Source organism: Notolepis coatsorum, assembly GCF_963971535.1.
Source record: "Notolepis coatsorum genome assembly, chromosome: 1".
Classification (NCBI taxonomy): Eukaryota; Metazoa; Chordata; class Actinopteri; order Aulopiformes; family Paralepididae; genus Notolepis; species Notolepis coatsorum.
In genome coordinates this window covers 232,724,641-232,737,778 of record NC_140165.1, presented here as the reverse complement: position 1 = coordinate 232,737,778, position 13,138 = coordinate 232,724,641, and the positions used below count along the sequence as shown (strand labels likewise).

The window sequence follows — 13,138 nt, the reverse complement described above, 5'->3', positions numbered from 1 at the left end:
ACTTGTTTCATGAGGATAATTCCTACCAATGCAGAGAATGCAGAGATATGACTTGTTTCATGAGGGTAAGACCTACCAATACAGAGATATGACTTGTTTCATGAGGGTAAGACCTACCAATACAGAGATATGACTTGTTTCATGAGGGTAAGACTTACCAATAGAGATATGACTTGTTTCATGAGGGTAAGACTTACCAATACAGAGATATGACTTCATGAGGATAAGACCTACCAATAGAGATATGACTTCACGAGGATAAGACCTACCAATAGAGATATGACTTCATGAGGATAAGACTTACCAATACAGAGACACTACTTGTTTTGAGGATAAGACCTACCAATAGAGATATGACTTGTTTCATGAGGATAATTCCTACCAATGCAGAGAATGCAGAGATATGACTTGTTTCATGAGGGTAAGACCTACCAATACAGAGATATGACTTGTTTCATGAGGGTAAGACCTACCAATACAGAGATATGACTTGTTTCATGAGGGTAAGACTTACCAATAGAGATATGACTTGTTTCATGAGGGTAAGACTTACCAATACAGAGATATGACTTCATGAGGATAAGACCTACCAATAGAGATATGACTTCACGAGGATAAGACCTACCAATAGAGATATGACTTCATGAGGATAAGACTTACCAATACAGCGATATTACTTGTTTCATGAGGATAATACCTACCAATACAGAGATATGACTTCATGAGGATAAGACCTACCAATACAGAGATATGACTTCATGAGGGTAAGACTTACCAATACAGAGATATGACTTCATGAGGATAAGACCTACCAATACAGAGATATGACTTCATGAGGATAAGACCTACCAATACAGAGATATGACTTCATGAGGATAAGACCTACCAATACAGAGATATTACTTGTTTCATGAGGATACCTACCAATAGAGATATGACTTGTTTCATGAGGATAAGACATACCAATACAGAGATATGACTTGTTTCATGAGGGTAAGACCTACCAATACAGAGATATGACTTCATGAGGATAAGACCTACCAATACAGAGATATGACTTCATGAGGATAAGACCTACCAATACAGAGATATGATGTTTCATGAGGATACCTACCAATAGATATGACTTGTTTCATGAGGATAAGACATACCAATACAGAGATATGACTTGTTTCATGAGGGTAAGACCTACCAATACAGAGATATGACTTCATGAGGATAAGACCTACCAATACAGAGATATGACTTCATGAGGATAAGACCTACCAATACAGAGATATGATGTTTCATGAGGATAGGACCTACCATTGCAGAGATATGACAATGTTGTTTCATGAGGATAAGACTTACCAATGCAGAGATATGACAGATATGACCATGTTAGTTGCCACTGCCAGACAGGGTCTAAAATGTTATGTAGCTTAATGCACAAGTCAATGGAACACTAGAATTCAGAAAAAGTTCCAGATTAACTTGTTCTCAATTCCAACATACTTTGTTGAATAACTTTTGATAACTTGGTCATATTGTAATGCCACTTTCAGGGCTGATATGGGAAAGCATATATCACAATATTAAAATAAGCAGATTGACAGTAAATATGCTAATTGGCTCAATCATATAAGCCGATGTTGATGTTGCAAGTCCAGAACTCAACCTGTTTTTTCTTCCTCATCTGGATCTCTTAGCAGAGAGGAGAGCGGCTGAGAAGGTCAAAGTGTTACCAAAAACACAACTTGAAGAGGCCACAGGTCAAGAGGTCAAAGCACTAGACATGGAGTCAAAAATACACGGTGGGACAGTTCTAATAACATCCTTTATTTAAACGACCCTGTCAGTGAGCGAAAAGGTGTTGGAGGAGGCAGCTTCCGCTCTACACTGTAAAGAGCTGTACATTTCTAGAAAAGCTTTAGCCTAAATAGAAATGCAACGACTGGGTGTCTTTCAGCGGAAGTGACTGTTGCCGTCAGCTGCTTCTGGAACTGGATATTCACCACAACCCTTATGGACTCTCACTACCGAGTGAAAGGGAAGGAATTCATTTTTCATTCATATGTTATAAATGTAATAATCTCTTGAAGTTCAAGAGGCTGTAACTATCTTTAACTGTATACTGAGGGAATGATATGTAACTAATTATACCAGTGTAGTCGGGATGTTTCTTTGGGGTTATATTACAATGTGGTTTGGGAACAATTAGAATACAAATGCACACTATTTGATGACACCGTTGGTGTTGAAGTCACTTCTTGTTGATGAGGATTGCCTTCAGCTGGGCCTGAAGAAGAGGAAGACGAATGGGAGAAGGTCTTACAGAAGTCTGTGAGCAGGAAACAGAGCTACACCCACTGCTAGATACATGCAACCTTGTTTTCCTCAAGGCCAATGAAAGGGTCAATTCAGAATAAGCATAATCCAATACTCAATAATCATTGGTATCTGTTTATCTTTAAGGCCATTGTCGGATAATTACCACCTCATATCCTATGTCCTAATAGGGGACATTTTGCATCATCATCCTTCAGCTAATGAGTTGGAATCCTTATTTTATGTGAGCGATTTGGCATTCATTTTCCATAAACGACTATTGTGTGATACTCAGGAGTATTAGGAGTCAAATGTTTCTCATGTATAAAGAAAAATGGTCTGTTGATATATGGTGTAAACAAAAATTACAAACTTACTGTCTCATAATAATTACAGTACAGACCCTTATGTGAAGTATAATTTAAACAGAAGACAAAGAGCCCTATGTGCACAGATGCGATCAGCAGGTTTAATGCCACTTCAGAGGAGGACAGACTTTGTTTGGTGTCTAGGTGAAATTGAGAATGAGGTTCAACTTTTGTTTTACTGTCCTGTCTACGAGGATGTAAGGGAAGTACTTATTAGTCAAATGTCCTCAATTTATGTACGATTTTCTTGAGCGGGATGAATAAATGGTGCATTTTATATAAATGGTGTGTTTTATATAGCACTTTTATCCAAAGCGCTTTACAATTTTTTGTTCCTGACATTCACCCATTCACTCACACACTGATGGTGGAGGCAACCATGCAAGGTGCCCGACCTGCACATCGGGAGCAATTTGGGGTTAATAAGTGTTGTAGCTAAGGGGCTACACAACCCTGACTGTATTTCAAGTTTCAAGTTTCAAGTTTCTTTAATAGTTGTCATACAGAAGTACAGAATACTTTTATACAAAATGCTTCTTACTGTTACGCTCCAGAGACTGTGCTAGACAAGATAAGTATCAAATAACATAGTATAGCATGTAAATTAGAAGTAGAAAATGAGGTCACAGTGTTCAGTGTATGTATAATGTTCGATGCAGAATAGACGTAACTGAGTTACCATATAATATACAATACTATGCAGTGTACTAATATACAATACTATATAGTGCAAAGCAGAAATGGGATGAGGTACAATTTAGGTACAATTTACAGTAAGGTGTACGAGTTGTAGTGCAATCCTTTATCAATAAATATAAAGTGTGGGGAGTGGGTGCTACAGTGTGTTTGTTTAAAGTGAGTGTGTGCTATAAAGTGTGGGGAGTGGGTGCTACAGTGCGTTTGTTTAAAGTGAGTGTGTGCGTGTGGATGTGTGTGCTATGTGCGTTTGATGGTTGTTGTGTAGTGTTCATTGTTCGTTGATCCTGATGAATTGAAAATGGGGGACCCTGATGTAAACAAGACGAAAGTCTTTCTCTGGTCTGCATCCCCTTAACAATTGTGTGTATTGAGCTGTACTGTATTGTACCCATTCTGCAATCTGTTAATAAAGTTTTCAATCAATCAATCAAAGCAGCCTGATGGCCTGGGGATAGAATCTTCTTCTGAGTCTTTCTGTGCTCGCCTTGAGACTCCGGTATCGCTTGCCTGACCGCAGCAGTTCAAAGAGGCAGTTGTTCGGGTGACTGGAGTCCTTAATGATTCTCTTAGCCTTGCCCCTGCACCGCTTGTTGTAAATGTTCTGGAGGGTGGGGAGCCCCCCTCCAATTGTGCGTTCAGCTGAACGTGTCACTCTTTGTAGTCTGCTTCGGTCTTGTGCAGTGCTATTCCCAAACCAGGAGGTGATGTTGCCAGTCAGGATGCTCTCTATTGTACATGAGTAGAAGTTCTTAAGGATCTTCTGACTGACTTGGAACTTCCTTAGGCGCCTGAGGAAGTAGAGGCGTTGTCGTGCCTTCTTCACAACACTGTCAATGTGTGTGGTCCATGTCAAGTCCTCGGATATGTAGGCTCCGAGGTACTTAAAGCTGTTCACTCTCTCAACCGTGCCCCGTCGATGCTGAGGGGGCTGTAGTCCTTGACCCCTGACCTCCTGAAGTCCACAATCATCTCCTTTGTTTTGCTGACGTTCAGGGAGAGGCTGTTTTCCTGGCACCATCCCGCCAGGACCTTGACCTCTTCCAGGTAGGCCCTCTCGTCGTTTGCAGAGATCAGGCCCACCACCACTGTGTTGTCAGCAAATTTGATGATTGTGTTGCTACTCCGCTGAGCCACACAGTCGTGTGTGTACAGGGAGTAGAGGAGGGGACTCAGAACACAGCCCTGGGGGGCCCCTATGTTGAGGGTGATGGATGAGGAGGTGCAGTTGCCTGCTCTCACCACCTGGGGTCTGCCCGTCAGGAAGTCCAAGACCCACTGGCAGAGGTCATAGTTCAAGCCCAGGTCCCTGAGCTTGGCTATGAGTTTGGAGGGGACTATGGTATTGAATGCCGAGCTGTAGTCGATGAATAGCATTCTCACATAGTTCCCCTTCCTATTTAAATGTTTAGATTAAACCACTACTAGAGATATTAGTTAGCCAGACAATATAGTTACACAAAATGGCGGACACTCCATTAACTGCGAGGGGACAGTGAAACCGAGTTAAACAATCACTTTAATAGGGATAGAAAGCATACATAGAATATGAACACAGATCTCCTGTTATTACTTTAATATCAATGCCACAATGTCCGCGGTATTACTACGGGTACCCGACCGTTGGAGCTCTGAATGGAGTGAGACGGAGACGAAGCGAAGCAGTACAGGGAAAAGCAAGATGGTAGATGGAGACGGTACTTCTCTCTGGAGCTCCGACTCCAGAGAAACTGCAGAATGGTGGGATAATCCTGTCGTCGCTGGGAAAGAGGGTCTCGTACGGACTGGTCCTTGTATTCCTAGCGCCCGATGGCAGGATTAATAGCTATTAGTCCAAAGCCCGTTGGCATGGATGATAGCTAGTTAGCTCCGTTTGTACTTAAAGCTAACCCGCAGGAAGTCTTCAATGAGTAGTTATGTCCAGAACGTCGCTGGGTTCAACTATAAGTCTCTCCACATTACTTCGCTTACACAAGTCACTATACTGTGCCAATAATGGCTCGACAATATTATGGTTGTATCTAATTAGCCATTCGGCTCTCTACAACTGCGCCAACGTCACTTCTCTCTCACTCTGTGTTACCTGTGGACTGAGCCTGTTCACCCACACAGATCAATGCGCTCTCTCTGGGCTTGTCTGGGCATGTTCTGAAACATGTCTAGAGGGGCGCGCACTGGCGCCTACGGCGTTAAGAATGGGACATATACAAAAGGCGAATGATAAATACTGGCACGTAAAACAGATGACGTGAAGATATATATCTTATATATATAAACAATATATAAGTTATACAAAATAATAAACGCAGACTTTCAGTGTTAATCTAGACCTTCAGAACAAGTGTCTTGCTCAAGGACACATCGACACGTTGCCCGGGAGGAGCGGCAATCAAACCGGGAACCTTCCGACTACCAGACGAGCGCTCTACCTGTCACTACCTCCTGAACCACTACGTTGGCATTACTTTTTTGTTTTTCTGGTTTTTAAGTTAGAGATGCTTTTAGAGCAGGCTCTGTCCACACTATTATTATTCACGTCATGGCAAGACAATCTACTTACATCAGATCTCGAGTGTCTGATAACAACAGAGAAATCTGTATCCTGCCTGGCCCCATTCCAACCTGGGGACGTGGCCCAGTAGGTTTCAGTTATCAGTTATTTTAGTGGTGCATGTTCACACAGGGACATAGGAATAACCTTATGTGAACTCTTGGTTGTTTTTGTACAGCAATGCAAGGTTCAGAGGACAGATGACCATTTGAGCCTCACATTACAGGGGTGAGAAGTAATAAGTACTATTACTAAAGTATTTTACTTCATAAAATTGTACAAACCGACAAACTATTTTACTTTTACAGCTGAAACAGGCTGGAAGCGGAACGTACGCGGAAAACACACAGTGTCACCTGATTCACCTCTGCGACCTCGGAGAGACAGGGTTCAAACCCGCGGTTGATTGATTGAACATTTTAATGAACAGATTGCAGAATGGGTACAGTACAGTACAGCTCAATACACACAATTGTTAAGGGGATGCAGACCAGAGAAAGACTTTCGTCTTGTTTACATCAGGGTCCCCCATTTTCAAGCATAGGGAGGGGGGGGGGGGGGGGGGGGGGGGTTGGACATTTACGGGGGCCAGTTTCGAATTGCAGCCTCCTGTAGGTGCTCTTTGAGAGCGGTTTTGAAGGTGGGTAGGGATTCACGTTTTTTTACGGCTGTGGGTAGGGCATTCCAGATTGATGTGGCATAGTGTTGTCACGATACTGGAATTTCGACTTCGATACGATACCTTGAAAAGTATCGATACTTCGATACCATTTCGATACCAAAAAAAAAAAATATATATATATATATATATATATATTTTTCTTTTTTTTTAAACAAATTTAGCTTTTGTTGCTGGTTGATTCTCCTCAGCTTCGAGTCTGGTACTATAAGAGAAGATAAATATAACACTTTTAAAACCCTTTGTTTATCTTTAGATCACACATTTAAAAATAACTGTTCATCTCACTTCAATCATTTTTATTGCAAATGCAGAACATGGTATTTTCTCAAGCAGACAGATGTAAACACTGTAATCTGTGTTGCATGTACCTCACAAACTGAACAGTTAGTAACAGTTTTTATTTAAAGATAACGAGAGCAAGCGAGAGAGAGAGAGAGGTATCGGTAGATAGAGAGAGAGAGAGAGAGAGAGAGAGAGAGGTAGCGGTAGATAGAGAGAGAGAGAGAGAGAGAGAGAGAGAGAGAGAGAGAGAGCGAGAGAGAGAGAGAGAGGTAGCGGTAGAGAGAGAGAGAGAGAGAGAGAGAGAGAGCGAGAGAGAGGTAGCAGTAGATGGAGAGAGACAGAGAGAGACAGAGAGGCTATGCTCGGAGCATTTTAGTAATGTTACATTTTCAACAAGATTGCTGCTATTTAAACACTTGGTGGAAACGGGGTAACGTTAACCTTATGTCGACTGTAGTATTGTATGACCTCGACATAACGTTTACACGTTAACGTTACTCCGTTTCCAATGCAGTATTTATAACTGTGGCCAGCTAAGCTAAGGGAGCTAACTTTAGCTGGTAGCTGTAACGTTACAACGAAGCAGCTGTTGATATTATGCGCCATCAGTAGACAACGTATCATGTATTAAACTAGAGTTAATGGTTTAATGCTTCAGTCACAGTGACGTTGAAAGAGCAGCTGTCACGAACCTCTTTCATTTCTTTATGGAGATCGGCGCTGGCACTGCTATAACCGCTTGCAAATAGCATTGGGGCATTTGTAGCTTGTCCTTCGTTGTTTACTTGAAACCCGAAGTACCTCCAAACAGCACTTCTGCTGCTTTCTTTATCCACAAGCACAAGTTGCGGAGGCTCTGCATTTACCATCTTCAGCTAAAATGTTTGTTTACTAACTGAAGAAGACGGCTCTCTGTGACTCTGTGAGGGGGAGGGCTGGACTCGGAGGAGCCGGGGGGGCAAGCACGCTGAGCGCTCTGAACAGCGCGTCAACAACTTGCGGTAGAACACTCGCCAGCTGGTGGTACCGATACTGCAGAAAGTATCGGTACTTCGGGAAATGAGTATCGAAGCCTTTTTAAATATTCAGTATCGATATGTATCGATACTTCGATATTTTTGACAACACTAATGTGGCATAATTGCTAAACGTGTTTAGTCCCTTGTTTGAGCCGAATCTGGGTTGAACATGATTTGTGGAGCTCCCTCTGGTGTTGTGGTCGTGGTATTTACTGACCTTTGGGAAGTATTTCGACATGTACATGGGTACCTTAAAGTGGTGTAGTGTATCTTGTAGACCAGGCCCATTGCAAGTTGCTGTACTCTGTCGTCTACTCTAAGCCATCCTAGGTTGTCAAAGTGGGCAGGGGTGAGGTGGGTTTTAGGAGTAAGGTCAAGTAGTAGTCTGACCAGTTTGTTTTGTGATGTTTGTAATCTTGTTTTTAGTGCCTTTGAGAGATGCTTTGGTACCATGAGGTGCAAGCATAGTCGTAGTACCCTTGAATGAGTGCTCCTGCCAGAGTCTTCAAGGTATTCTTGTTTACCAGAGAGGAGATCCTGTACAAGAATCTTGTTCTTTGGTTGACTTTTTTTATTACATTGGATGCCATTTTGTCACAGGAAAGATTTGCCTCTAGGATGGAACCCAGGTATGTAATTTCATCTTTCCGGTGAGGGTATTTTTCTTGGTCTCCACACACAACTCACAGCCCCTCCAGAATGCATTAATAAACAGGTGTGGTGTGTTTGCTCTAGTCATTATCAGTCTAGAGAGTAGTGTCAACATTTATTATACCTCGCATCCGCTTGCTGTCGACCGAGTAACCAGAGCTAGCAGGAATGGACCGATAGCTAAATACCTGTTTAGAGTTGTCTAGATACTTTGAGGAATGAACACTCCCAAGCACTGAAACCAAACCGTGTAAATTTCTGCATTTTGTACCTCATTGTTTGCATTTTGTACTTTAGTTTGTATATTGTATATTTTAGTGTTTGGTCTTTATTCTTTTTACATTTGTTTTACTGTATGAAGCACATTATCAGGGGGCTCATACAGAACCAAGCATTTCACTGTAATGTACATGTACCATGTGACAAATTAAACAAAACTTGAAAACTTGAACTACTACTTTTACTTTTATAAAGCGCTGTATAAATACAGCCATTTACTTTTAATACTTTTAAGAACATCCCAAAAGTAAATGCCGTTTAACTCTTTGTCAAGTATCATCTTGAATGGAGGAACTTTAAGTGCTATTCCGTCAAGGTTTATGTGAGAGTGCTTGTGCTCCTCACCTTCATCTGCATGATGGTGTTCTTCAGGTGTTCCACCTCTTCTAGATTCCTCTCCTCTGCCCCTCTCTTCTCAGCCTCCCTCTTCTCTATTGCGTCGCACTTTGCCTTCTGCTCGTTCAGCTGCCTCTCCAGCGCCCGCTTCTCGTCCTCCAGATCACTAATCTAAACATGGAGGAATAATAATAAACATACGTCTTTGTCAACATGCCTTTTGGTAACACTTTTCTTTCAGACAAGGTCACATGTGTAAAAGGAGGGTGAGGGAACACGGCTACTTTGGTTTACAGTGAATCTATCTGAAGAGAAATGGAGCCCTCTGCTGGACACCTAACTGAACTTTCTTGGGTGCCTTGTGTGTGTGTGTGTTTCGAATTTTGCTTGTTTTAAATTGTGCACACAGTGATAGCAAATTTACCAACTATGCCGGGTGCAATTTAGCCTAACCCAACAAGTATTTATATATAGACTAGTATCTATTCTAACCCAACAAGTATTTATATATAGACTTGTATCTATTCTAACCCAACAAGTATTTATATATAGACTTGTATCTATTCTAACCCAACAAGTATTTATATATAGACTAGTATCTATTCTAACCCAACAAGTATTTATATATAGTCTAGTATCTATTCTAACCCAACAAGTATTTATATATAGTAGTATTAACTGACAGGTAAACCTTCTCATCTCTACCAGGTCTTAATGTCTGACTACAGGTTGTATCTAACCCAACAAGTATTTCTATTGCTGACTAGTATTAATATGACAGGTAAACCTTCTCATCTGTACTGGGTCTTAATGTCTAACTACAGGGTGTGTTGCTGTGTTTCTCGTACTGATGTGCACATGAATGAATGATTATAATTTGTATGTTATATGTTAGTCGGTAGGTCACATCACCCTCTTCTCCATGTCTGACTACAGGTTGTGTTGCTGTGTTTCTTGTACTTATGTGCACATGAATGAATGATTATAATGTGTATGTTATGTGTTATATGTCACATTACATTACCTTCTTCTCCATGTCAGACTTGCCCTGCTCCGACTGCAGGGCCTTCCTCACGCCGAAGCCCAGGCTGCTCTCGTACAGCGTCTTGTAGGCAGCGATGGTCATGCGGATCTCATCCCTCACCTTGTGCAGCAGCAAGCCCCTCTCAGCACAGTTGATGGTGACTTGTCTCATCAGCTCATCTGAAGTGAGGAACGTGGATGAGAGAATGTGCTCCTTCTTGATTGAATGGACCTATCTTAAACCCCACCCTCTTTCCTTGATCCTCCAATCGCAACTGTTGCTTTGCTCTGACAAGCAACGGTTGCGATTGGAGGATCAAGCAAAGAGGGCAGGTTTGAGATAGGTCAATTGATGGGTTACCGTGTGCTTTCCTTAGAATATAATAACCTGGCAACCCACCAGAATAAAATCGTAGTTATAGTTAAGAGAGCAAGAGAGAATTTGGGATGGGACAGTTACCGGTATTAGCCGACATCAGACCATAAATCAAGATCATTTTTGAGTACATGATAATGGTACTGTGAAATTAGATTAGATTAGATTCAAATGTATTGTCATTATACAGCACAAGTACAGTACAACGAAAATAAGTTTGGCATCCACCCAGACTGCCAATGTAACAGTAAAGTAGCCTACAATAGTAACATACAATGTACAGGTGATTAAACTGGGTATAAAATATATACAGTAAATTAGTACTACTGAGTCATAGTACTAATCAGATGTATGTACAGGGTTGTAGTATTAATATGTACAGTGATACAGGTATATATAAAGACACTATGGTAGTAAGTTATACTGGCCAGCAGCGTAACTAGTAAGAGTAGGTAAGGGATATGTACAGATATAGATATAGTATCAGATGTGCAAAAAGGATTATATGCAAGTATGTAAAGACATATGGGGATATATATATATACACAGTATATATATATATATATATTTCACCTTTTAAAAACATGTTGTTTTCTTGCAGAATGCTATTTTTTAAGGATACCCAAATACAATACACTGCTTTTGGCGATTGGAAAATATCTTGCAGACAGACTGAATAGGTGCAGATAGGAGGTTTCTCATCATCCAAAGTGAAATCAGAAAATCTGAATTGTGCAGGTTTTGCGTTTCAGCCATTGATATGCCCTTTTCTGTACTGTATGTATGTGTATATATATATAAGCTGTATATAGTGCTCTGTGTATCTTCATCGGTGGTTATACTGATGCGGCATGACGTAGGAAGCAGAAGAACCTTGTGGCCCCAGGTGGAGGACTGAGCCAGGAGCTCAGTGTTGACTATACCTGTATGTTCCTCCAGCCTCAGCCGAGCAGCCCGCTTACCGAAGCACTCGGAGTAGATCTCCCTGCGGACGGGGCAGATGCCCGCCTCCCTGGCCTGTCTCTCCTTCAGCTTGAGGCCCAGCAGCTCCGTCAGGTGCACCACATCCATGCGGGTGCAGGGGCTGCTGGAGACGTGCTGCACCCACACCTTGTTGTCCTCCGGCCATTCCCTGCAAGACAGACAGACAGACAGACAGACAGACAGACAGACAGACAGACAGACAGACAGACAGACAGACAGACAGACAGACAGACAGACAGACAGACAGACAGACAGACAGACAGACAGACAGACAGACAGACAGAGTAGAAATGTATCACCATGATGGTATAATTTAAATCATGATACTGATAGTAATATCACCATAAAACCTTAAGTAATACCATGACGGTAACATTTAAATCATGATACTGATGGTAATATCACCATAAAACCTTAAGTAATACCATGACGGTAACATTTAATGATTTAAATCATGATACTGATGGTAATATCACCATAAAACCTCAAGTAATACCATGACGGTAACATTTAAATCATGATACTGATGGTAATATCACCATGATACTTTTGGGATTTGGTAACCAGGTCTATTTGGAGTATTGTGTGTCAAAATAGTACCAAATATAGGCTAGAGACGTAGTCTAACCAAAGATCATACCTAGGAGGAAAGATGGTATTCAGGATTTCCTCTGTTTGGTGCTTGGTGGCATCAGCTGAGGGGGGCTTTGGCTTGGGAGGTGGCCGCACAGGGCCAGTCACAACAGGCTGCTGGGGACTCACTCTCAGAGGACGTGCCTGTAATAGTGAACATTACTGCAGGATTTCTTTCTGACCTAACTTAAGTTAAATGTGACACAACTAGGGCTGCAACAACCAATCAACAGCTAATCAATTATAAAACATAGTTGGCTTCTATTTTTTTATAATCGATTTGTTAGATGGATATATCTCTAGACTATATATGTATACATTTATTATTATTTGATTGTTTTCCTTTCCACACTTGATGTATAGCATACATTTACGTTTGCGTTTTGTTTTACAATTTGTCAATTTGCAAGCATTGTACAAGACGGCCAATAACGAATACTTTCCCTGGATTAGTGCAAGTGGATTCGACAAGGTTGTTGCAAACTCTTCCTAAACTAACGCCATAATAACGTCGGTTTAGTCGGTTAGCCACTGGCTTGACAAACCTACCTCTGCTGATTTCTTGTCTGGTGTATTTATGTTCACCAAGACTGGGTGTTCATATTTCAGCATCGAATGGCTAATCATTGTACTGACTTACTTTGAAAACAACAAACGTAGCTAAATACTAAAAGCAATTCGGTTTCTTTGTTCAATATGAAGTTACAGAAAGTCTAACAAAGTCTAGTTGAACAGTTAGTTTACGTTGTCATGGCAACGTCCTAGTGTTCCTTTTTAACTTCTCCGACCTGAAACAACAGTGCAAAAGATTGTACTATATTTTTAATCGTTATTTACCTCGTGAATAATTTGGGGTGATACACATCATTCCTTTTTGTTTTAATTAAAATGTGTTAAACAAAAGATAATAATACCACGGGTATACGAATTGAATATAATACATTACACAGG

General features: G+C 41.1%; 1 protein-coding gene across 1 annotated transcript; it reads right to left on the bottom strand.

Annotated features, from left to right (window-relative positions):
• Positions 1-1,836: 1,836 nt before the first annotated feature.
• On the bottom strand, positions 1,837-12,799 carry LOC311224249 (axonemal dynein light intermediate polypeptide 1-like; the record flags this gene model as incomplete). Its single annotated transcript, XM_084309153.1, has 6 exons — positions 1,837-2,278; positions 9,181-9,342; positions 10,196-10,374; positions 11,533-11,702; positions 12,195-12,331; positions 12,737-12,799. The coding sequence occupies 6 exons, from the start codon at positions 12,797-12,799 to the stop codon at positions 2,243-2,245; spliced, it is 747 nt and encodes a 248-aa protein (XP_084165279.1). The 3' UTR covers positions 1,837-2,242.
• Between the last annotated feature and the right edge of the window lie 339 nt (positions 12,800-13,138).